At 37.6% G+C, this 25,893-nt stretch overlaps 1 protein-coding gene and 2 long non-coding RNA genes across 17 annotated transcripts in view; 2 read left to right on the top strand and 1 right to left on the bottom strand.

Annotated features, from left to right (window-relative positions):
• Window position 1: 1 nt before the first annotated feature.
• Window positions 2–20,549, top strand: LOC107313714 (uncharacterized). 11 transcript variants are annotated; one of them, XR_001555147.3, is made up of 6 exons: window positions 2–141; window positions 818–961; window positions 1,095–1,242; window positions 3,964–4,030; window positions 17,397–17,482; window positions 20,414–20,538. It is a non-coding gene; the product is annotated as an uncharacterized LOC107313714 (long non-coding RNA). The 11 variants fall into 11 exon arrangements; XR_014945416.1 differs by lacking the exon at window positions 17,397–17,482 and having other exon boundaries at window positions 20,414–20,549; XR_014945421.1 differs by lacking the exons at window positions 17,397–17,482; window positions 20,414–20,538 and adding an exon at window positions 15,796–16,720.
• FGL1 (fibrinogen like 1) overlaps window positions 13,429–25,893 on the bottom strand; it is a 24,750-nt gene continuing 12,285 nt past the window's right edge. For all 5 annotated transcript variants that reach the window (XM_085545353.1, XM_085545348.1, XM_085545349.1 and 2 more), the window contains 6 exons: window positions 24,470–24,650; window positions 20,451–20,610; window positions 19,760–19,857; window positions 18,511–18,599; window positions 17,833–18,020; window positions 13,429–14,545 (listed from right to left, as the gene is read on the bottom strand). In XM_085545353.1, coding sequence (XP_085401479.1) covers window positions 14,386–14,545; window positions 17,833–18,020; window positions 18,511–18,599; window positions 19,760–19,857; window positions 20,451–20,610; window positions 24,470–24,650 — 876 coding nt within the window. In that variant the 3' untranslated portion in view covers window positions 13,429–14,385. The remainder of the gene's footprint in view (window positions 14,546–17,832; window positions 18,021–18,510; window positions 18,600–19,759; window positions 19,858–20,450; window positions 20,611–24,469; window positions 24,651–25,893) is intronic.
• On the top strand, window positions 22,357–25,862 carry LOC146761110 (uncharacterized). The gene is made up of 2 exons (XR_014945424.1): window positions 22,357–22,467; window positions 23,122–25,862. It is a non-coding gene; the product is annotated as an uncharacterized LOC146761110 (long non-coding RNA).

Below are 25,893 nucleotides of genomic sequence, written 5' to 3'. Positions count from 1 at the left end.
GCTCCGAGACGCTCTTGTCCCACCCGGGGCTTCTCGGCGGGGCCGGGCCGGGCGCAGCGGGCACCTTCCCCTCAGGCGGCGGCGGGAAGAGCTGCAGCGCGAGCCGAGCAGCGCCGGCTGCGAGTGACTGACGGCCGATGAGTGAGTGCACAGCTCCTCGGCTTTGTGTTTAACCGCGTGTGGCTCCGCGCACGGCGCGTCGAGTCATGAGGGAGCGCGAGCGGCTGCCTCACAGGCCCGCCCGGCAGCCCGGCCCCGAGTAAATCATTAACCCGGGGCAGCGGAAGGGCAGGCCGGGCCGCATTCCCCTCGCCTCCACTGGCACAGCCTGGCCGGGACGAGCGCACTCCCAGCTTCACTCAGCGCTGCTCGCCTTGTCGGGTCCGGTGATCCCGGCCCAAGCGAGGGGTCGTGTAATGTGCTCAGTAGTTCTGCAAAGTCAGCCGGGAGCTGCACGGGTCGGAGATGAGCGTAATGGTGTGTGTCGGTGCCGAAAGGCCTGAGCTCCATTTTATTAATGGCGTAAGCTGCAGGATGCCAGATTTGAGCTGAGTTTATGCAAAATAGGATACGAATGCAAATAGCGATGAAGTCTATAAGTTCAGTGACAACTGCTACAGCTTAAACTCTGCCTTAGAATCATAGAAGTGCTCAGGTTGGAAAAGACCTTAAAGATCATCGAGTCCAACCACAGCCTAACCATACTACCCTAACCAGCAACCCTCTGCTAAATCACGTCCCTGAGTGCCACATCCAAATGGTTTCCTTTTCACACCTCCTGTTGTGTCTCATGCTCTTTGTGCTTCTCTTGTGTGAGTGGTGGCAGAGCCTGCGCTCTCCTCGCAGGGCTGTATGGAGGAGTAACCAGCTGTGTCCTGTGCCACACCAGAGGAAGGAGAGTGTCCGTGTATCACAGGCGCTCCCACGTCCAGGGGAAGGAGTGTTGTGTCACAGCACTGCCGTGAGTGAAAAGCTATTTTTTGTTATTTTCTTTTAATCAGATGTGATGTTGTTCCTGTGAAGGATGTGGACTGGCCGAACCAATCCTTTGTGCAGTATTAATGAGCACCACCTGTTTTCCTCACGCCCTGCAGGTTTCAGTGAGGGTGGTGTCAGACTCCTTGACCCTGTGGAGGTGCTTTGGAGAGTAGGCACTGAAGTGGTGTCTACAGCCAGTGGAACTGCCCATGATGTGGGATACAGAGGGAAAGTCTTTCACTCACCTTTACAAAGCTCCAGAAGGTAAGATCTGCCTATGTAACATCTGGGCAGAGAAGCTTTCCAGTGCCAGTAAGTCACCCTGCTGCCATCAGCCTCAGGGCTCATTATGTGCCCAAATAAGCATCTGTACAGAACAGATTTGGTGACTCCATAGGAAATACCTGACATCACACTAATTGCCTGACCTTCCTTCCATCCTCCGCTACTATATACAGTTGCTGGCTATTTATATATGACAAACATGATTCAGAATTGAACAAGCCAGGAAGACACTAAATCCTTCAACCTACTAATTAAAACAAGGGATACAGCATGATTACTTTGTTCCATCGCCACATGAAAGAGGACTATTTGTTTTTATTGTGGTTAGCTTAGTAGTAACAAACAAAATATTTTATTCCTATCCATGAGAAGCAATCTTGCCCATCTTAATGGGCTTCATCCAAAACATACTGGAGTCAGCAGTAGTACGCATGGGCTTTGAATTTGCATATGACTGCAGATCTGGTGAGCTGCATTAGACCATGAGTGCTGTCAGACTACAAGGATAAGGCACTGAAGACTTTGACACCCCAAGACGGAATAATGTCTGTCTTTTAGTGAAACTCTGTACACTGCTTCAGCCCTTGGAAGGCAAACCCTTCAGTACTGCAGCTGAAGCTCTGTGTCAGGCATCTGTTGCTGTGGCTGGACGTGTGGAGCAAGGAACATTGTGAGATTTTTGTGGTGTCATTAGATTACCACTCATGTGAAACTGAGTGATAGATAGTTTACATAGCCGGCCTTTTAGCAGAGTTCACAGGCATGGCTCCAACTGTACATATGGAGGCTAATCTTGGTTACAACTTGAAAATGCCTCTGTCTTTGTTACTGTGGGGATGGTTGGGAAAGTATTGACAGATTGCTACATCTGGTTATATTGATCTTTATCCCACCAAAAATCACAGTGCTTTCACCATACACTGTGACTGGTCCACTGTGATTTCCTCTTTCATTTTTCATGGTCCAGCTATTTGTCTAGGCCTTTTTACATCAGTAATCGAGGAAAAAGAAATCAGTTTAAAAAACAAGTGTGACACTTAGATTCTTTTAAACTGAAATAATAGTGAGGGAATTTGGGAACAGTTGCATTGCTGATCCATAAAACCTCCCCTAATTCAAGTTGGCTGGAATTCAGGTTGAGAAAGATAGTAGAAATCATTACATAGAGGAAACATTTGTCAGATCCCATCAAGGAGGATTTCAGATAAACGGCCAAGGATTCTCAATACCAGGAAAGAGAAGGAACCAGCAAGGCCTCTGACATCTGTATAATCTGTTTCTTATTTTTTGCTTCATTTGCCCTTGGAGATCAATTTTTCAGGTTTCCAATAAAAAACTGTTGGAAAACAGATACTCTAATCACAGCCTCACAAAACCCCTTTCTTCTGGTGTTAAGCAGCAATTAAATGAAATAAATAAAAAAGCTTCTGCTTTTTTTTTTTTTTCTTCTCAGTTCTTCTATTCCTTTTTTTTTTTCTTCTGAAAATGTATGATTAAGAATGGAGTATTATGTTGCCTAATCGTTTAAAAAGAGGGAAGGAAAAGAGAAAGAAGTAAGAAAGGAAAAAAAAAAACCCAAAACCTTACAAAGGAAAGGCATTCAAAACTATGAGGAATAAAGAATTAAAAAACCCAGAGCAAAGGATGGAGAACATAGGCTGCACGTCTATACTCGTCTTAGGCCCCACAAGTACTTCTGAGAGGGCTAGAAAGATACACTGTGCTGACATGAGCGCATGACTGTCTTTAATAATAGATATGATTGCAGCAAGTGTAAATATATTGAAATAGTACCAGGTAACTTGAGTATCAATAGCAGTAAAAATGCAGCAGCGCAGGGTGGCCAAGTCAGTCTTCTTCTGGTATCCAGTGTAATGGATGGTTCTGAATAGGTTATTAGGGAACTACGTTTCTACTCCTGACTCTTAATGGTTGGTTGCACTGTACTCTAATATTATATGAAAATTGGCTAAAAAAGCTGTCTTCTAACAGGGACTGAAATTCAAATTTCCCCACTCCAAGCCATGTGCTTTAATTGTTGCATTGCAAAATGATGCTTTGCTTCCCTGTCCCAATGAGTGTGGATTAGTTTGTTCAGAATAACAGCTTTCCAGCAGGCACAATGAAAGGTGTTCCACCAAACTAGCCTCTGGCCTGGTGATGAAGGGAACTGCCTGGGAAGTGAGAGATAGGCATTCAGTATTGTCCTCAATATTCTGCAGGTTTCTAAGCTGCTGTCTGCTGGGCCTTACTCCTGGCATGCTTTTGAAAGATACTGAAGTCCAGGTGCAGACACTGCATCAGCATAACTCAAAGATTGAATGCTGTAGATGCCAGGAATACTGTTAACTTCAGCATCAGGGGCTGGCTGCTCAGGTGCTTCTTACACCGCCTGTTAGAGATTCTGGTCCAAGGTACTGGTGCTTCTGGTGTGGGGGCACCTGCCTCAGAGCTATGGGCTATGAAACCAGTGCCAGAACTTGAGGTTTGCAGCGCTTAATGCTGCAACAGACAGTCTGTTGTGCATAAAGCTTATCTTTGCAGTGCTTGGGAGAGCACTGTGTTGTGGATTTGTTCTTGTTCAGTGGCGTACTCACTGGTAATTCATGGCATTGTGAGGCAGACTTCTGTCAGATAAAATTCCAGCACGTTGGAGGTGAGCATACTCTGTTGAGATTTTTCTTTTTATTTTTTTTTAAGGTGGGGAGAGGGCCAGTGAAGACATGCAATGAATGTCGATAACTACCTTTAATTTCTTAGGCAAATGGTAAGTACTGTTCCCCTTTGTTTGCTTATGCAGACTATGTTTAAAGTATTTCATAATATAAAGCAAACCTTTCTGGAGGCCAGTGCCAATTTTGGTTGAAGAAATGTATAGCACCACAGTTGAAAGTTTTCATTATATTCTGACGCTCAATTACTAATGAATATTCTTTAATTTTTTTTTACCACACACTTCACATTCATATGACTTCTTTTTTTGCCCAAGGCCCATTTGAATAAAACAGTGTACTTCCTGCTTTGACAACATACTGATGATGTATGCTAAGAGAAAACCATTAGGAATAGCCCTGCTGACAGTGTTGCTGGATGGTAACTTCCACTAACTCCTGTAATTTTACTGGGGATTCTACCTGTAATTCTCTTGTAAGAATCTTTAGTGTTTCTCATCCACGCTTCAATAATAGACAGGCTGTGGGCATATCCACTGGTGAACAGTTCACAGACCTCTGGGCTTAATTAATCCCTTAAGTAAAAATTTTCTTCATACGATATCAATGAAACAAGGTCAAGTCTTATACTTACAAGCAGCATTGTTGAAAAACTAGAAAATATTTTTAAATCTTTGGGCATTAGACAGCTGTAGTTCACCTGATTCCCTAAAGTAATAAAATTCTTCCTTTCCCAAGCCATTATCAGTGAGACAACCCCCTGCACTGTATGTGTTATTAATTATTTATTCTTTCCATTTTTTCCTAAATGCACATTAAAGAATTGACTCGTGGCTTCTAATACAATTCAGAAGAACAATTTCAATCGATAATTTTTAGAAATGTTTTCTTATGACAAATAAAATTATAAGAAAGACAGTAAGTTTAATCTTCTGTGGAGTTAAGATAATGGTTCAACTACTTTATTCCTATTAGTATTTTAATAAATATAGGTAGGGGTTGGTATTTTTTCTTCTCTATACAAATGATTTTTTGAGAATTTGTTCCTATAGATGCATTAATAAATATCTTATAGATATGGTTCAGTGCCTTGTGGTAGCAATGGTAATGGGAGGATGGTTGGACTAGATGATCTTGTAGGTCCTTTCCAACCATGTGATTCTATGATTCTATGAAATAACTTTTCTGTTGTCTATTGTTTTTTTCGAGTTGAAATAAAATGACCACTTTTTCCTCCTTGTTTCCTTGGTTTCATTTTCATGAGCTCATATAACCACGTGCAGAATGATAAATGTACAGTTTTGTACATGCAGTTGTTATCCTTCAGTATTTTCCACATGTTATTTTTAAGCTTTCACATAAGCAAATGTATGCAAAAATTCCAAACATGGCTATTTGTCTTTTCTGATAGAAAAACAAACAAAAAAATTAGATAGTGAGGGCCCAGCACATTGCAGAACTTTCAGTGCATGAGAGTATAATTGCAAATGTAATTGCCTTTGACAGGCAATGAGAAGGGATATAACAGCTATGTAAGGGCATGGCTAAACCTTGAAGAAGTGTATTGGTTGGAATAGTGGCTACTAGGAAAGGTTAAATTATGGATTGTATGTAAAAGATGTTTGAGGGATTCATATATTGCCACAACATGAAGATGTCCAGTCATACCTGCCAACTTCCTAAGAGAACGGTGATATTCTTTGTAGATATCAGAAAACTATTGGAACAGAAGGAAAACTAAGAATCCTTATTTTCAGCTATTCTATGGGAACCATTGCAAGTTAGATGAGAAACAGAGGAACCCTCCAAAGAACTTGCCAATGGAGGTACTGCAGAAGCAGGAGAAAGTGGTTTCATCACTGGCCCGCTACAGACTTAATGTTTGGAAGAAATAAATTTTGCTGAAGCAAAACTGTTTGCATTCTTATCTGTAGCTGGTCAGCTGTTTAAATGGCACTGAAGATTACCTCTTTCTGTGACTTTCCTATGATTTAAGGAATGAATAAATCATACTGCTATTGCAGCACTTTTCTCATGTGAGGCTTCGGTGTAAGATTAAAGTTAGCAGGGTTTAGCAAGTATCATTTGTGCTGTGGCAATGAGGATGAATAGGCTCTTAGCCAGCAGCAAAGACCTGGTGATGTGACTTGTTCTGACAGGAGAGAAGGCTAAGCTATCTTGTGTATAGCAAATGCAAAGTAATACATGCTGACAATTTCTGCAGATCAGCTGGCGTAGTACAAGTTGTTAATATGAGGTGACTTCATGGTACTTCTGAGATCACAAGACAGTTTACTGTGCCACACTTCTCTTTGCTTGGACTCTGCTCTAACAGTAATGGTCATTCTGTGGGCTTCTATGGATTTCAGATCTCTATCCATGCAAATATACTGCATTATACACACAATACCTTGATAGTGCAAATTATACCAAGATTTATACTGGTTGGAGTAGTCCTATGTCAAAGTATTTATAGTAAATGTAATGGGACAGAATCGATAGGGAAATGACAGTAATTGTGATAAAGGTAGTTCGTTCCAAACAGAGACTTGCACCAATAAAAGAGGGAGGAAAAGCTTGAAGTCAGTCCTGTGTGGCAACAAGATGTTCCCATGTGAGCCTTAGTAAGACGGGATGGAAGGGAACAATGCTTTAAGGAAGCTGCACTGCAGCAGCCTTGGACAGGATTTCACACTGCTTACTCAAAGGGGAACTGTTAAAGGGAAAAGCCAAACAACTAGAGAACGAAAACGTTTCCTCATCTCTTTTCCCATCCTCCCTAGTATAGACAGATGAATTCCAACATAATTGAAAGGATTGCATGTATGTTTGATTTTGAGGAATACTGAATGCTGTTCTGTATGCATGAAAGGTTGGACTGGATTGGAAAACACACTTGGAATTTATAGTGAAATAATCCAATGGGAGGAAAAATCCGATTTTTTTTACATTTGTACTTAATCTGTTTTAGTCCATGTTTTCCACTGCAGCCTGGATCACATAGAGGTATCCTTATGCTAATTCATGTCTTAACCAAACCTTATTTTCCTTAGAATGGGTTTGATTAAGTATTATTTTTGCTCCTCATTTCAATACTTGTTCTAAATAATCAAAGAAACATAGCTAAGGAAAAAAGACCTTGACTGCAATAGCATGAAGACTGTTGTTCTTGGCGTAATTTTAATGGCTGGGCAGACCTTAAAGTAAAAATATATATATTCCTGTCAAGGATTTCCCTTCAATCCCCTTGACTTTCCAAATTGGGAAAGATATATTGTCAAATTGGGTGCATCTGAAGTAAAAAGAATGTTCCCATCGTTGGAAAACTGCAAGTAAATTAAAAAGGTATTGCAAATATTATGTATATACAGCAGCCCTCAACTGAAATACAGTAGGATTCATCTAGGACATTGTGTTGTTATTTCATACCAAAAAAGACAGTGCAAAAATGATGAGTTTTTTGACAGACTATATAAACTTTGGATTAATATTTTAAGCACACGTTATTTTGTCTCTTGTGCTGTTTTAAGGATTAATTGAACATATAATGAGCTGTAACCAAAGAAAAAAAAAAGTTTAACATGAGGCTATGAAGTCATTAATGTTAACTTTGTGTGGGCAGTCTTTCTTTCTTTGTTATCACTTCAGTTCCTTTTACTGATAGCTCAGTAGTCCTGGATAGTAGGAAGAAAGTTTAAGTTGCAGTAGGAATTAAATACTTCTTTCTTCATTGCTAATTGCTTGCTTTCTCTTGGCTAAACTTAAGGCTAGCATGTAAGTTAGCCACCAAGATGCAACATTAGAATCTTCTGAAGAGAGAAGTCAGTTTACTTTTAAAAGGTTTATAAAAAAACATGCATGTTTTTCACTGTGATGGGTTTCTGAGTCAGAGCTGGATTGCACTCCAGAACAGTACTCATCCCTGCTGTCCCACATGGCGCCCTCCTTAACCACAATCTCTTGCTCAGCCTCCTATTAGTGAGCATTCGTCAGGTTTTATGATCTTCCACAGTCTGAAATGCGAATGGTAGCAACAAAGAGCATTTCCTAAGCTCATACATATTATTAGAATTATCTGAGGAATCCTCGTATGTCTGTTTTCTCGTCACATGATACCCTACATGTATGACAGAAGACTGTAAAATTCCTTACATAATATGGATGGTATACACACTGACTTGTACTTCCGGATTTTGTTTGCATTTTACTGAGAGCAGCTTGCAATGGGTAAATGGTTATAACAGGAACTGCTCACATTAAGAGCTACTGATCCTCTGTCTCCCCGAATATTGATATAATGGATGGTGGTGCCAGCTATAGCTGATTACTTCCCGCTCTTTAGTCCTGCTGTCTTTGTGGAAACTGAAGCTTCAGATTTCCTTAATTAATCATAACAGTTAAGAAACTGAAGACAGTAATTGCAGTGGAGACTTCTATTGTCAGCACTTCATTCCTTTAAATACAAAGCTTGGATGTGAGCTAGCAGAGGTAATTTTTCAGGGAGGACTTTGGGCATTTTTACCCCAATATAGTTCTGCAGTACACCTCTCCTGGAGACCAAATTCCTTACTCTGCAAAAAGTTTCCCAAACTGAGGCACTGTGCTACCTTAAACCTTAGACAGTGCTAATAAACTTGTATCCAGGTGAAAAATCTTAGGATTCCTGATTATCACAAAGATCAGACATAACTAGCAGCCTCACCTAGAAGTGGAATGAGACTTAGTCCTTGAATTACATGTTTCTTCAGCAGGTTTCAAAGTATTCTGTAAAACAAGTAAACCGTATTTCTTCCATATACGAGAATATCAAAGGGTTCAGTGACTTGCTGTGTGCTGCAAAGAAAATCAGAGGTGAGCAGGGAAATGTTCTTACTCCTATAGTTATGTATTGATTTTTAAGTTTCATTTCTTCATTTCATACATTTGTTTTTTATTCTTCTTTATATTAAGAAAATGAGATCCGTGGATCAGAGAGATTCCATTTTTTTCTCTGCCTTTCTAAATGTACACGTCCCACGATAATGTATTTAATTTGGTACTTTTTCTCCTCCCACTTTATTTGTATTCCTTGATGGGTAAAATACTGAAATAAACAGTACTGCAGTATTTTATTTTTTCCCCTTCTGACAACAATGCAAGTTTTACTTAAAATATTTATTTTTATCAGATAATTTCAGAAATACATTTGTTGCTGAAGATTCATAGCACATTTCCAAGAAATGGAATTGCTGAAACTTGTTTTTTTAATAATTAAACATGAATACGCTCCAGTGAAGGCTTTCTCTGGTATCACATCAGAGTTGCTTGCATTTAAATTAGTGGGTCAGCAAGACAGGACAGTGGAACCTTTTATTAGCAGCTGACTTCTCTCGAGTCTCATTTTACATTTTTGGTTCCAGCACTATTCAGCTGAAAGGAGATATTGTAGGTAAAAGAAAGGAGGAAAATAACAGAGACAGGGCAGCTGCCAGACATCAGCTTCCACTGAGTTCTTCAAAAATATCTGCATTATCAGTGATAGTAAAACAAATCGTAATGCAGCATGTAAAACAGGTAGTCTTTTGTATTCTCTTGGAAGAGCTTTTCATAAGCTAAGTCTATGGAACAGAGCTCAGTATTTTTTAAGGCTGTCTTAGATGAAAAGGATGACCATCAAGTGAGAAACAATGGTGAATGTGCATGTAAATGAAATTTCACTTGCTGGAATCTTTATGGTACCGTTGTTATCCAAGGAAGTCCATATTTCCCCTGTGATCACTTTGTGATTGTAGCTAAACCTCACAAGTGAATTTGGTAAAAATGTTATTCTGTCAGGGTGTTAACAGCCTGATGCTCACTGAACACCTTTTAGCGATAGTGTTCTTTGAAAAGCTGCAGGATGTCTTCATTTCTCTTAAGAGAAAGATTCTCTTGTTTTTGAGGGCTAATTAGCACACAAACGACAGAGACACTGTGAGATGTTCTTAGAGACCATATAGCCTGCTATCACCTGTGATGGCAAGTAAGTCAGATCCTGTGTTTTTCCTTTCTAGTCTTAATGCCTTCCAGTTCTGACTGGACATAAGTGAAGATTTTTTGTTTGGGAAGCAAAGAGGTTGTTGATCATAAGTATATTCTGAATTACAGAGCATGTACAAACTTACAGGGCTACATTCCCTATAGAATGATATATAATGAATATGTATTAGAACTTCATAATGAGGAGGTAGAATACTAGAAAGGGTTTGTTGTTACAGCTGTGTTTTCTTTGGGATACAGTGTAAAGGATCTGCTTCAGGAGCACATTACAGAGCTAATTTATCCCCAGTGAAACTTCACTGGACTCAGTTGATTTACATGGGATTTTTTCATCCTTAAAAAAAAAAATAATGAAATTGCAGATTACAACTGGATGAGTGTCCAGTATGTAATGCTTTAGCGTGTATTTTCTTGTTAGTATCTTGTTAGAATGAAACTTTTGTTCCACCTTTAAAAGCTCAAATATTTTCAGTTACGGTTGGGGCTTTAAAATAAAAATAAAGTAGAATTGAAAGTTATTGTCATGGATTGCAAAAATCAGTTACATTTTCTTTTTCCCAAGTGTAAACATAAAAATGAGCCCCTTCCTTCCCTACTGTAAAACCTTCTGCTTAGAATTTTTAGGAGAGATTTGGTTTCTCTACTCAGTACAGAGGAAAAAAAAAAGAACCCTTCTGGAAGAACAACACACCTGTGAAGCTGTTAAGACTCTTGTTAGGAAGAGGCCTTAAGAGGAATAGATGAGAATGTGCTGAGGTCTTTAATTAATCATGCTGCACAGTAGAAATGGAGAGGATTGAGTGACAGAGGACTAACCAATCTGCGTGACAAAAACTTCCATGGCATATTTAAAATGAATCATTCAAAACTATAAAAAAATAAACAAATAAATAAATGAAATTACAATAGAATGTTTGTATATTTTGCAAGTGTTATTAATTGTAACTTAAATACAAGCCTATTGAACAAGATTTGCAAGACTTCAGGGCAATCACATGAGGCTTCGGAGAGGGTACTTTTCCCAGACAGGCTTATGGTACTTCTGTAGGAGATGGGCTTTCTGCCCTCCCTGCAGTTTGGCACAGGCACTCTCACTTTATCCTGCTGATATCACAAGTTCTTAGTTACCTGATCATGAGGAACACTCGCACCATCTGTGTTACGATAGAAAGATGGCATTCACTCCAGTAAGGTGACACTGAATTGAACAGTAGTTGAGATAGGATCTCTTCATATTTTTCAAGACAGAGAAGAGCAGAAAAATCATAGCAGAAATACAGAACTGCAGATACATTAGTTTAGGGACTGTTTGGAACTTGCAGATTTTTTTCTGCTTGCTAATCAGCAGAATACATGATCTACATTTGGAATGGAGGGCATTTTAACTTAGCACAATTCAGCTGCCTAAATATGACATACTTAAATTAGATTCTGTATTTTTATTGTGTTCAGGTAACATTAGGAACTAATGTATGATTTCAAAAGTGAGTTAAAAGACTGAATTTACTTAAACATCTTTGATTTGTTCAAAGAAGGGAAACAAAGCTGTTGAGGGGTCTGGAGCACAGGCCCTATGAGGAACAGCTGAAGGAGCTGGGATTGCTCAGCCTGGAGAAGAGGAGGCTCAGGGGAGACCTCATTGCTCTCTATAACTTCTAGAAGGGAGGTTGTAGTGAGCTGGGGGTTGGCCTCTTCTCTCGTGTAACTGGTGACAGGACTAGAGGAAATGGCTTCAAGCTACGGCAGGGAAGATTTTAGGCTGGACATTAGGAAATATTACTTCTCTGACAGAGTGGTCAGGCAGTGGAATGGGCTGCCCAGGGAGGTGATGGAGTCACTGACTCTGGAGGTGTTCAAGGAACATTTGGACATTGTGTTGAGGGACGTGGTTTAGTGAGAACTATTGGTAATAGATGGATGGTTAAAGTGGATGGTCTTGTTGGTCTTTTCCAACCTTGGTGATTCTGTGATTCTGATTCATTTTCCTGTAATTTAATTACTTACATAACTTAGTGGGAGAAGCATTAGCACTAGTTTACAAACATAGTATTACTTAAGAAAATACAACATGTACAGAGCACCATCTAGTGCAGGATATCACTAACATAAAAGTCTTTCTACTATCACTTGTCTTCGCTCAGCTAATTTGTTATGGACCATCATGCTGGAGAAAGAGCCAGCCCTGTGGCTCTTGTGGCAATAAAATTACTTGTGGATTCAGGACCAAAAAAAAAAAAAAAAAAATTGGAAGTACTGAAATTCAGGTAATCTTTTGTGAGAGCAACATGTTCCTAAGAGGAATCTGATTATCTTCATGCCCACAGTGCTGGGTGGATACTCTCATTACAATAAATACTGTCCATCTAGTTATAAACGAGACTAGACGTTGATTCCCACAAAGTTTTATAGACCAAATTGCCATTTTTTGATTCCTTAGGCGCACCATTTAGCACCTCAAAGCCTTTACTCAGCTTCTGCAGGGCCTCAGAGTTGCCCAAATTCCTTAAGCCCAGGTATTCACCAGTTATGTGTGCAAGTTATGACTAATTGGAGAGATTACACATTTAATTATCATTAGGAAAAGAAGAAATAAAGGAAGTTCAGATTCAATAGGAGGCAAGCAAATGAAATAATGACTACAAACTGCTGAAGAAGGGCAGAAAAGAGCAAGCTACAAGTTTGGGTTTTTCTTTTTGCAAGGGCTGTGTATCAGACCAAATACACTAATTTAGCCATTTAATCAATATTTGGATAAATATTATATTCTTGATGCAATCTGTTTAGCATTATGGTTGGATTAAGAGGAATTGCCTTAGTTAACTGAACATGTAGCAATGACAAGCTGGCTTTCATCCTGCACTAATTAAAGGTTGAAATGGGCCACAGGGACTTGGAAAGGATGATTTTGGATGAAATACAGTTTTCAAGCCACCATCACTGTCAAGTCTTATCGACTCTTCTTATGAAGATGAACAAACATTGTAACATTTCTCTTTGTACATTTAAGTTCTCTCTATTGCATAAGGAGTTTGGCTGAATGCTTTGAATACTCCTAGTTTCCCCGTTCTCAGACATACTCTCAGGAAAACCCTAGTTTTGAACAGCTCTCTATTTTTGCTTTCTAAGCAATTGTAATAACAAGAAAACGACAGAAACAAGTGGAAGCTTTTGAAAATCTAGATATACGATACTTCCCTGGATACTTTCTTTGATCTTAATACTTAACCCACTGCTGAAGCTAAACTTTCTGGGCACACCATTTTTCTAAGAGCAATGAAAATTAGCTTTGATAGAACATTATACTTAAAAGCTGATGTTCAAGAATTGGTGTTAGGAATAACAGTTTTGGGAATGCAGACAATACAGCTGAAGAGAAGTTTCCACTGGGAATAAGCAGGGCACATTTTAGGGCCTCAGCTCTATTATTATTAGTGCGTATTGGACATTCAAAAACAAGTGTTATAGCACAAAAGGGTCTTAAATCATTCATTTAATTCTCTTGAGATTACAGTTTTCATTGTCCTAATCTCCAAAATGTTTAGCAAATGGAAGGAAACAGAGATAGACAGTTGAAATTGTACCTGTGTTTCTCTTGAACAAATATCACAAGAAGATGCACTTCTGATCACATTGTGGGAAGTTATGTGTATGTTAATTATTAAATCATCACTGACAAAATATTTTACTTGTTATATCCTTGATTCTGATTTTTTTCTTTTTAGGGTTATAAGATTTATATCAAGTGGTATATAGTCATTTTCAGCTATTTGGGAGTTAGTACATTGTTCAGTCTAATGCCTCAACAATAACAACACTGGCCTTTTCTTCCTCCATAGTTTTATAATACCAAGTAGAGAAGAAGAGTAAAATTTTACATCAGAATGAGAGAAGTCCTTACAGCTGAAGGATATCATTAGCATCCTCATAAGTAAAGAAGGAGGAGGGATTCATGCTGAAGTAAAGTTCTTCCATCATCACAGCTTTGTTGTACACCTTTTGCATTGTACTGATCTGTCCAATTGCTACAGTTCTGAAGAATCTATTTCCACGAGGAAAACAAACTTAACGTTCTATTTGAATTGCCCTTTTGGATACAATACAATTTATTTTAATTTTTGATACATAAAACAGCGACAATATATTTTTTCTATTAAGAAAGTAAAAAGAATTCTAGTTACCTTTCAAGACAAATTCTCCATGTTGATAAAGGTATCCTTTCTCCTAGGCAAACTCTGCCTTAAAAAAATAATCCTGTAGACATATTAGCAGTAGTATTTGTTCATATGGATTCATAAACCAGATTATCTTCTCATTTACATCTCATAAAACTACTAATTACAGAGGAATTATTTTAGATTGATACAGACATAGATAATAGCCCATGTGTTTTACTTTGGATTGATTTGCTAAAAGATAAATCTTAATAAAATATTCAAACAATATTAGGTTCAAAGTGTGCTGGTCTGACCTTCATTACAACAGATTTCAGAGAATACCACCACCCATGCCAAGTATACCAAACTATTCCATTGTCTGTCTTTGCAGTATAGGGACCTTTGTAGTACAAGCCGTTCAAGTTGGCTGAGTGACACCTGGTGGAAAAGAAAAAGATGAGTAAGACCCCCATCCAGAAGTTGCAAGCACTTTAGTTTCTCCAAAGTAAAAAATTCACTGTGTTGATAACAGCCCAGTCTGACAGCTGCAGAAGCTTGTATTTGTGGACTGCATTGCCCCACACACAAGCAGTTTAATTAGGGCACAACTGCAAGCACTCTTAACATCTTTGAAACAAAAGTTATTTCTGTTCTACAAGTTTTCTGACATTAGCGGGTCTCCGAGTTCTGCCTGGTAATCTGTCTTAATGAAATTCCAGAATCCTTTAGGTCACATGTAGCAGTAGAGCCCACAACAAGCAAAACTCTTGAAAAGAAATAGTGTGCAGATTTTTATTGTTCCAGAGCAGCCCTTCTGATGTCATGCAGTTACCCACATAGTGTGTTACATGACAAAGCATAAATACCACTATCAGTTTGCCTGTTCAACCATTGATTTCTATTTAAATATAGGTTAAATGTCACTGCTAGTTTATATATACCACTTCCATGGGCTGTCAGAGCTGGTATTTTATTTGACTGAACTACATTCTTTTCGGCTGTTTAACATACTGAAATGCTGTTACAGGTTGTTAATTATGCTAACTGAAAACAAAACTGACTAACCTAGCAAAACCCCAAAGGCTTGACTAGCTATCAGCACAACCTTGATACTCATTTGGTTTCTAGAAGAAAGTAGTAAGTTTAGACTTACGTCCACATATGGAGAGCAAAGTGCTTGTTTCTTCTGCAGCACATTGCAGTAAATCTGCCTATTCGCCCATTCAAAATTTTCTTATAAGTGTTGTTAATATCATGTTGTTAATATCTGTCTGTCGGACACCACAGTGTATTTCAAAAGCAGACTTTAGAAAACATTAAAACAAAACAGTCCAAATGACATTTATGGATATTTTCACTGGTAAATCTTAGTCCCATTGACTTTGCATACACTTTGTTAACAACAGTTTTTGAGAAACGAAATAGCTAGAATATATTCTGCAAAGACTGAAGGCAGGCTAAAGCAACTGGCCTTATTGAAAAAGCAGTTGGCATATGACTACTGATAGAATTTTCTGAAGCAACAAGTCAGTTAAAGTTAGTTTAACCTTAAAGTTAGTCTAAGTTCCTCCTTTCTTTCAGACAGGCTGATTTTTAAAGCCAAAAACCCTACAGCAGTAGTTTCAAAAGTACAGCCAATCTCAATTTTCCATTGACATTTTATCTGAGTTATATATTAACTCCAGCAGAGCCCTACATGAATGCAGCTATGCTGTCTGCAGAAGGTTGGTGAGACACAAAGGCTGACTGCGACCTCGTGGCCCTTGCTTGATGTCTGCCAAATCTACTGTGGTCATCCATGCATTCTGCAACTAAAAATGGGAATACTGGAGAAAGAATAAGCTCATGTCCACATGGGCTTTTAGCTCTTACTTGGCAATTCTACACCTTTGCATTACCCTGGAAGGAGTGAAGCTTATAAACCAAGTGCAGTGCCAGAGAGAACCTAGTACTGTGGACTTGATTCCAAGCTGAAAATGTCTGCTTACAAACAAGTGCGGAGAGAACATTCTTCTGCAGGAGTCCACAATAACAAATGCAGAACTGGAGCAATAGATCTGAGCTATTTTCTGTGCCTCACTTGTAACGCATGCCTTGGTGGCATTCATATTATCTGAGTGTTTCTGTATTTCAATAGGCTAGATAGTACAGAATTGCTAAGAAAAATTCCTTCACAGCTGAGAGCTCCTATACAAATCAGCCAAGAGCACTAATTTCTTATGTATTTGCTAATCTGTGCACAACATACTTGTGTTCTGAGTGCTCTCTTTTCTTTGAGCCTACCAGAATTTCAGGATACTACAATTCTGTAATATTTTGCAGCTTTCAGTCTTCTATTAAGCTTAACATAAAGTCAGTAGCAAGACAGTGGAATAATAGTACTACTATCTGATTTTCATTATCCAGATAGACTGTCACTTTAACTATGTCAGATACACATCCATAATAGGAACTAGCCTGGTAGGAGTCTGCTATCTTTAGTAGTTATGTAGCACCAACTACAAGGTATTAATAACTGTCAAGTTCTGCTCTAGAGCTACTTTTACAGAGAGATTGTTCTTCTGTACAGGACAATCCAGTATTAAAAAAAAATAAGTTTCTAAAAGACAAAAACAGTGTCATTTAAGTGAGTGATTATTCACTGTTCTTAAATCCCATGTCACAGTATCACAATTTTATACCAAGGTGTGGATGTTGCTCTAAATCTACAAAAGTTCAGATTTCATGGGAGGAGTATCTCCCACAGTTTGTTTTCCCTTTTCCTATATCTCATCTTTCATGACAACTGCAAGAACATTTGTCTACATGTAAGTATTTTCTGTATGCCTCAAACACTCTGCCAACCTACCACCCCTGAAATGTATTATAATTATTAGATGTGAAACGCTGAGCTAGGGGCTACTTCCTATCAGCTAAGCTGCACACAGACAACTTATGGAAACAGAATGTGGAAAATAAGGAGTTAAAGAACAGGAACAAAGGATGACACAGAGAGGAAACAATGGAGTTGATTCAGCCTGGCAGCTCTCGCCCAGTGAACTGAGATCAGAACGAGAGAGTAGTGTGCTCTTCTGAGCTGTATTTTAAAGCTGTCTATTACCCAGATATATCGCATCGTTTCTTTTCATGGCTATATTTAGTATGTGAAGTATATGAAACAACAGAGCTGCCTATATATATGGTGCTAACATTATCAGTTTTGGTCTTCCTTTTAGAATTGCTATTGTATAGATAAGTAGGGTTTTAAATTTCTTTTAATGAAACCTATTTAAAATTAGTTTCCTTTCAGTCCAGTCATGTGCACTGACAAACTGAGTGAACTCTTTCCCATCTTGGTATAGAAGGAATAACAAGAATGAAATGCTGTGAACTGAGGTAAAAATCTATGGCTTATTAACCCAGTACTAGCTTAACTCATCAGCTGCTCAGCAGTACTGCCACATCTGGTCTAGTGAAACACAGGAGAAATACAAGAATAAAACGCAACAGGAATGCATGACCTATTTATGTAAATACTAGTTACCTTAAAGGGACAGAACTGTCTACTTCTTACGGTCTGACAACAGAAATGACCAAAGCCTATGACAGATACCATTTCACAGATAAGCTTGGCCAGTGCAGTAAGTGAATCTTGGTCCTAACAGCACTGAAATCTTCTAGCAAATACTACTATTGTAAGGATACAAGTGAAGTAGAAAGACAGTACATTTATAAAATCAAAATACCTGTTAAACCACCAACCAGCCTTTTCCTCTTCAGCACAGTTGCCTTCATAGTTGTCATTGTCCCTGTCTCTAGTACTGAATTTCATCCCACGATGATCAGCCCACCATTTTACTTCAGGGTGAAAACCCCCAGTTAGGGAATCACCAGCTGTACCAGAGTATTCACCACAGCTCATCTGATAGGAGTGCTAATCAAAATTGTGAAGAAGGAAAAAAGAAAGTAATCCAATATGTCTTTAACCTTTAGTACGTCAGGGAGTAAATCCAGTAAGAAACTAAGCTGTTCCATTTGCTACTACTTATATGCCAGGAGTGTCATACCACTCAAAATTCAGTAATTTTATGTAGAAATAAAAGCTACTAGTAGATTTGGAGTAGATATTGAGAAATTATGCACCATTGTTGTCAATAATAACAATATCATTAAAAAAACTGCTTGTATCCATAACTGCTAAAACTAATGTCCATACAGAATCCATGAGGTATGAAATCAGTACATCCAAATAAACTACTATTATGACATATTTGAAAATTCCAACCATTTGTAAGAAAGAATTCTTGTTATCAAGTTTCAGCATAAATCATTATGAACATAAAGGCACATGTTTATTTATTGCCTGCTTATATACACTTCACATTTTAATAATGACCAGAAGTTTTAATGAAATATTTTATTACCTCTTCATCTGCGACTCCAAATCTTGTGTATTGTGCATAACGCCGTTCTCCTTCAAAATCACTTAGATCAATTCTTAAAGTATAGTTTCCTTAAGAAATAACAATAGAAAATATTTTTGTAAAACTAGCCTATCTTGCTACTTCTCAGAACAGAGTATTATAGTAGAATATTAAAATACTAATTAGGTTTTTAGCGTAATTCTTATCTGTACCATTATATTCTTTTATGTTCTTCCATTATGCCTTTAAAGCACATCTTGTTATGTTTTTCTTCACACGATTCATCTTAGAAAATTTTAGGTTTATTCCAATATAATACATACATGGAACCTTCTCAGTGCACAAATGCTGTTTGATTACGTATATGCAGGTGTTATGGACTTGATGTTTTATTAAGGCATTTGAAATAGCGATGAAAGCAGTGTGAGAATCAATAAATATGCATATACGTAATCAAACAGCATTTGTGCACTCTGAAAATAAGAGTTAAACCAGGATCACGTGCTGGTGTAAATCTTCAGAGTGCACTGATTCTAGCAGCTATGACCATTCACAAGACCTGAGAAGGTTCCATGTATGTAAGTGGAAGTATAAACATCTCTCTCCATCTCCCACCATACTCATCTATGTTGTAAATTTTCATGAGTCCCAAAGCCTTTATGTATGCTGCAATGTAAGTTATAGGGAAGTATAATTTGCAGCACAACTGCACAGACCTGAGCTACCTTTAATCTGCAGTAACAGTAGAGAAATCACAGTAGTGATCTCTGTGCATATTAACTGGCTAAGTCAATAGGTAAGTTTTGTATGTTCAGCACTCTATAAGAAAGCAAAAGTTATTGTAGATTGAGTAACTATTAGGAAAATGGAAATAGCTTTTCAAGATTAGCCTAATCAAGATGACAAGCGTAGATTTACCTTCACATAATACCCTATGCAGTCATGTAAAGTCCTGACTAAATGAATTGGTACAGCATGCTACACCAACTGTTACTCATCCTGACAGTGAAATGAGTAGAAACAATTGTTTTAAGATATATTCCTGTCTACTGTTCCCTGTTTTGAAGGATCTCCCTGTATTGAATTGGCCTAATGACAGCCTTCTAGCTTTTGTTAGAAAATAAATGTATATTTTAATTTTTTTTTAAAATTAAAGTTCATACTCAGGATTCATGCTAACAATAAAATGGCCTGGAATGAGAAAAGGAACAGAACTAATAGAAAACTATTATCACAATACAAATCTTACCTTGATTAGTCAAGTAATGAAGATTCTTATTTCCAAGCCAATATTCACCATTAGTCAAAACAAAATTTCCAAAGCCTTCTTCATAGTCAGTCCAACCTCTGTAGATAAGCATAAATGACTAATTCAGTAATCAAAAAAATAAAGTTTGTTTGGGTATTTACTTTGTCATGCAATCACAGACCACACAATAATTCAAGCCAAAAGGAAGACCCTATTTTCCTCAATAATCTCAAACAGCTCAGTCCCTAGTGACCTCCTTGTAGACACAGACAGTCTGCTTTTAGGTTCTACTGCAGCCATCCCACCTCCAGGCTGAACATGCCACTGCTGGTCCTCACAGGACAAGTGCTCCAGCCCCTGATCATCTTCCAAGCCTTCTGCTACCTATTTTTCTATCTTACACTCTGCATACTGCGCCAAGTCCAACAAGACTGATGCTACTGATGCTAAAAAAAAAAGTTAAAAAAAAATTAGATCCTAAGTACTCTGGTAACCTAACCTAAGAGTTGATCTGGATCATACAGGCAGTCTGTGATACCTCATATGGAGGCTGTCCTGCAGAATAACTATTCCTCCTTTTTATCTGAGATATTTATTCATATAATTATAAAGTTAATCAATAACTTATCTCCTTCTGGTTTCTTGTTTCTCTAGTTCACTTCCAGTTTTAATGACCAAGCCTAGTACCTACCTATTAAAATTCTGGCTGCCATCAGAACGTCTCTGAAAAACAGTCCAACCACCCCCTTCAGACATGTCACAGAAGGCCAGGAATTCCTTAGGACTCTGGGTAGGTTTTATCTTATAAAATCCACTCTGCTTGTGGCCATCATTGTAGATTTCTGCACAGTCTGTTCACAAAACATCCATTGAATACAGTTTTTAGTTCTATACTTGCTAACAAAACCAGAAAAAATTAAAAAAACAAGTCATATCAGGTAAGAGGCACATATGAAAAATGCTAATAGAAAGCAAATGCTTCCACAAATAGATTTTTATGACTTTAATTTCTTTGGTTTAGGTGGTGCCACTTCTAATTTACAATGGTATAATCTACACTTGAATCCTGTTACAATCACAATTTCCCTACATATAAGCTATTCAATTTTCAGAAACAAAGATGTGGGCTTTCTGGATGTAGAACCACAGGAGAATTACCAAATATGAGAGTATGGAATTACCAGTGTTAGAAAAAGGAAACTATTACTGGACCTAATGCTGTTGTCCCTTGTACCACACAGGTCCAAATACGTACATAAGTCTGTCCTACAAAAAGTATTATGTGTGTCTAGAATGTTACTTTTGGCTTGATACCATTTTTTCAGTCTGGTCTGCATTGGTTTCAAGGACTAATCACCATGTAAATCACCATTTCAGAGCTCATGAAAATATAACAGTACTGTAATCATACCATCTTATCTCTTTTCCCTCAAGGAGTTAAGAAATGAAAGGAGTTATTTGTTTGTATGTAATCTACCATCAAGCAGTCACACAGGAAGGTAGTATAGTTTTCAACATTTCTGTTTTTCCTGGCAGAAATGAAACTGATTAACTGTAAGATTTTCCCTGAATTCTTTAAGAACATGTTGGCTGAACTTCCAGGCTAGTTTGGAACTTTATGAACTACAACATTTCTTCTCGGTGAAAGCATCAGTGAAGATTAGACACAGAAAATATAAACAGCTTATAATGAAAACAAATAGCTATGCCAGGATTTTGATAAATCATAACAAAAAATGTTGTTTAAGTAACAACTAAGATGTCTTTGCAGAGAATGTTTTGACTGGATTACAGAAAATAACTTTTCTTGCATCCATTATTTTCTCAGTAGGTTAGCAAAACACTTAAAATTAATACTTTAATTTTAAGCAAGTGTTTTTATTGTGGAATTCTTCTCTCACTGTATAGCTTCAAATTATCCAGATCTATTGACCTGAAAATGTTACAGCAGCCTGAATGGAGTAATGCAGTATCGACAAGGGAAAGCATTTACCAAGCTATTAGAAAAGTAAAAGACTAACAACTAACTAGAAATAACCTAGGTATGTTATACAGAAAAATTCCATTTAAAGAAAATTGAAGAATACACTTAAGAAAGGACAAAGACCTTTTAGGCTAAATGTGTTTTTTTAATTCGTTATTGTCGTCGCCCCCCCCCTCCCCCCCACAGTAAGCCTTACTCCAGCTATGATAAGTTAACACACTTTGCCTTCTTCCACTGTAGAGGAACCTGACCACCATTAGAATACTGCTGAAGATACAAAACCAACTTAAAACCTGGGCTTTACAACTTCAGAAACAGTGATGCAGTGATGTCTTGAGCTATATTAACTCAGTCACAATATTGCAACATAAAGAATATAATTAAGGTGTGGTTCAGACATCATTATAACAAGATTATGTATAAATATGGATCCCCTGGGGACTATACATGCTTAGAACTCATACACCTATTGTATTAAACAAGAAGACTGTACATACCAGGTGACTTCCTGAATTTAGAATTTGGTCCTAGATGCTGAGCATCTTCTACTTAACTAAGCTAGTTCAACTGCTGACCATATGTCCATTCTTTTCATTATCTTTCCTATTTTGCAGAGACATCTTATTTCCAAATGAGATACTTCATTAGTATAATATGGACAACTAAATATTTGCTGATATATTGTTCTCTCATACAATAAATGGTCTCTAACTAGTCTAAAAAGGTAAAAAAGTCTCTTATTTCTTTATTCAGATTATATTTCAATTTCAAAAATTCTTTCTTCAAATCATTCTGCAAGTTGAATCAAGCTTTCAGCTCTTGAGCAAGATTCAAACATTGATTTGGGGCTAGCAATTACAAAATGCTATAATATTAAAGTAGTAGAAGTAATATTACAGAGCAACTTTACTAATAGCAAAACCAAGGAAATTTTAATATTCCTTGAACTATTAGCTATTTGTTGCAAGACTGTCATACATTGTTAACATTGGCAGTTATGCATCTTAAAAGTGGAAGGATTAGTAAGTGTACACTGAGCATCTTCTGCAGAAGTTTAACCACATCAAGTTTTAAAATGTGATGTTGGAAGACCTCTGTAGATTTACGGTAGTAGCATTTAATCTCTCCTTCCTCCAAGGCCTTCCAGATCTTTTTTTTTTTCCATCTGCCTTGAATATATAATAATATAAATAATTCTGAAGTTAGTTCTAGAAGTTACTAGGCAGAGTATATTCTACACCACAACAATGGTTTTGTCACATACAGTAGATAATTATGAATTCATTAGGAATATCTTAGATGGGAATACTAGAAAGCTTCAAGACTTCGGTGGTGCTGTACATACAATTCTTTAGCATGATTTGTGTTTTCCTAACAGAACACTTTTTAGTCTTCTGAAGATTGTGCTAAACCACAGAAGCCAGATCATCCCACTAACCAGCGTAATCTGCAGTTGCTTTTCTTTAATGACGAATGGGCCACTAGACCTATTACTATCATAGATAACAGTAACAAAACAACTGTTATCTCATGGTTAGGTATTGCTCTTTATTCATAGCATTCCTGTAAATGAGAACTCTGTTTTATATTGAGGGAAACATCAACTTGAAAACAACTACTGCTTGCCACTAAGAAAGGACTCTAAGATGCCTTCTGCATTATCACAGATGTCAACGTGTCTGTACAGCTCCCATCTTGGTAACATGAGGAAGGTAACAATAGCTGACATGATAGAGATGTGAGTGTACACTGCATGCGAGTACAATATCTTTTCTGAGACAATGATTGCCTCTAAACTGATAATGCTAAATAGCAAATTGCAAGTAATGAAATCTTCTGAAAATGACCATAAAGCTGTTTAAACAACAAGGAAACAACCAAATTATTTCTGAGAAAAATGAGTCAGCTTGAAGCCTATAAATGGTGCATAGATGGGTGTAAGAGACCAGACCTAGATAACTGACCAGTTAAACCAGATTTTGCACTTCCAATAGTTGCTCTGCCAAGATCAAGACCTACCTCCATACCTAACCTTTCCCAGTGAACACCACGAAAAGTCTCCCTGCAGGCTACTGAATTGACAACATGGGTTACAATAGGTAGGAGCTTAGACATCAGATGTTTGTATGTGAACTTCTAGGATGTTTTCTCACTTAAGTATGGATTAGCTGTCTGCAGGCAGCAAGGTGGTACACAAACCACTGCACTCAGATTTCCATCTCCAGGAGGTGTGTGTGTGAACTGGGGAACCTGCACTTCCAGAAGAGGTATGAGTTATCCACCTCTGCAAGAGCAAGTGTGTGCCTGCAACCCTGAGAATATGTAAATGTGAACTAAGACTGACCACAGCAGTTCTAAATCCTGTGTGTCAGAACTTCCTGCAATAAGTTAAGGGATTTCTAAAAATCTGTAATAGTTTACTAACATTCTGTAAATGTCTGTTATTATCTTTTTTTCCCCTTTTGTGTTGCTGATAATGATTTTAAATGTACTGTTTAATTATTGTTTAATTATGCACTACTAAAAAATTAATAAAACTCTTCAATCCTGATTTCATTTGTATCGTTAGATTTTCCACAGGACAGCAGGCCTAGGTAAGAGATGAACACTGTGCTTGAAACAAACAATTTTCTGTGAGTTGTAAGACAACACATCAAAGGGTCTGATTGTGCTAAAGCTTCTGGGTATCACTACAATGGACAGAAATGAATAGCTTCATTTCTAACCTGAATACTGTCTTTTTCCTCCCAAGTCAATGACACTGTTTTCATCTCCTCTGTCACTGTACTGTATCTCTTTCTTCTCTAAAAGCTGTATAATTTTTAACTGCTGCTGTTTCACACGATGTTCCAGAAGTCTCACCTGGGCCTGAAGTTGTATCTGCTCTTGAAAACAATTCTGTAGATCCTGGAGAGGGAAATATTATAAAACAAATAATTTTTTTGTCAAGTTTAACATGCGAGAAATAAAATCTAATATGAATAAAGTATTTTTCCAGAATTCCTTACAAACCCTATGTTGACCTCCACCCCAAATGTTACCTCTCTTTGAACAGATTTGGTATTCTAGAGTGTGCAGCCATACCTGCCTTGCTAAGATAACTTCTCTTTAGTGGTTCTGCTACCAGTTCTCACTGGAAACATGCAGATGGGACACAGTACACTACAGGCCTGACCCTATTGTAATGATCACTTTCTCTCTATCACCTCATCATCTACAGATGTTTACTATCCTTAGAGGAATGCTGCTAACGTTGTTAATATTCAGAAATTCCCAGAGTCTTCAACAAACTCACATTTATACTTTCTCAACTTTATTGTTCATTTCCAAATGCTTTTAGGTTACCCACTTCTTATGATAAGAGTCTTAAAATCACCAACATAAATACTGTAAAATTTAGAGCCCTTTTGGCTTGCTACAATATAGCCCCTAAGAAACTGCAAATATATGCATAAAAAAATAACAGCTTAAGTCAGTATTGTTCTGTGACTTGTACACCTAACTTTCCTATGCAAGAGAAGGGAAGATGTTGCTGCTCTGATATGATGATACCTTTTAACCACGATCTAAGGTAACAACTACCATCCATATGGAAGAGCTGATATCTATATCCACTAGCATCAGCATATTTCCATTTGCATCATGCTCAGGCTTCATTTGTTTTCCACAGACACTACCAATAATACATTTTTTGTCACTTTCTTGCTGCAGTGATTTTTTTCCTTCTGTCTGAAAAGCTGATACAATTCTGTATATTTCTATGCAGCAGAAACAAAGTTTTGGCTGGATATCTCCCTGCAGCACCATTAGTAATTCTCTACAATTCCAAGAACAGACGCTATAAGTTAGCTAACAGCATTGACAAGAAAGTGCGTTTTATTTTTAATTCATGTGGAATTTTTTTTCATAACTTACTTGTGAAACTAGTTAAAAATCAGGGAAACTTCTGTTACTGTCATGAGACATACGCATAAACTGTCATAATTCTGTTGTTATTTCTAATATAAATGTGTTGCTTATGTCCAAAATAATTTGTTTTGTTTTAAATATTAGGATGCAATTCACTTTCAGCTCACAAAATTATCTTGATAAATTTCAATAAAATATTTGAAGATAAAAGAATGTGTGTCGATAGTTTTATTAAAATGGT

This window comes from Coturnix japonica, chromosome 4, assembly GCF_054131305.1.
Source record: "Coturnix japonica strain WE chromosome 4, WE-NBRP24, whole genome shotgun sequence".
Lineage (NCBI taxonomy): Eukaryota > Metazoa > Chordata > Aves > Galliformes > Phasianidae > Coturnix > Coturnix japonica.
Note: the sequence above shows the minus strand (reverse complement) of the source record. Positions and strands in the feature narration are given on the sequence as shown.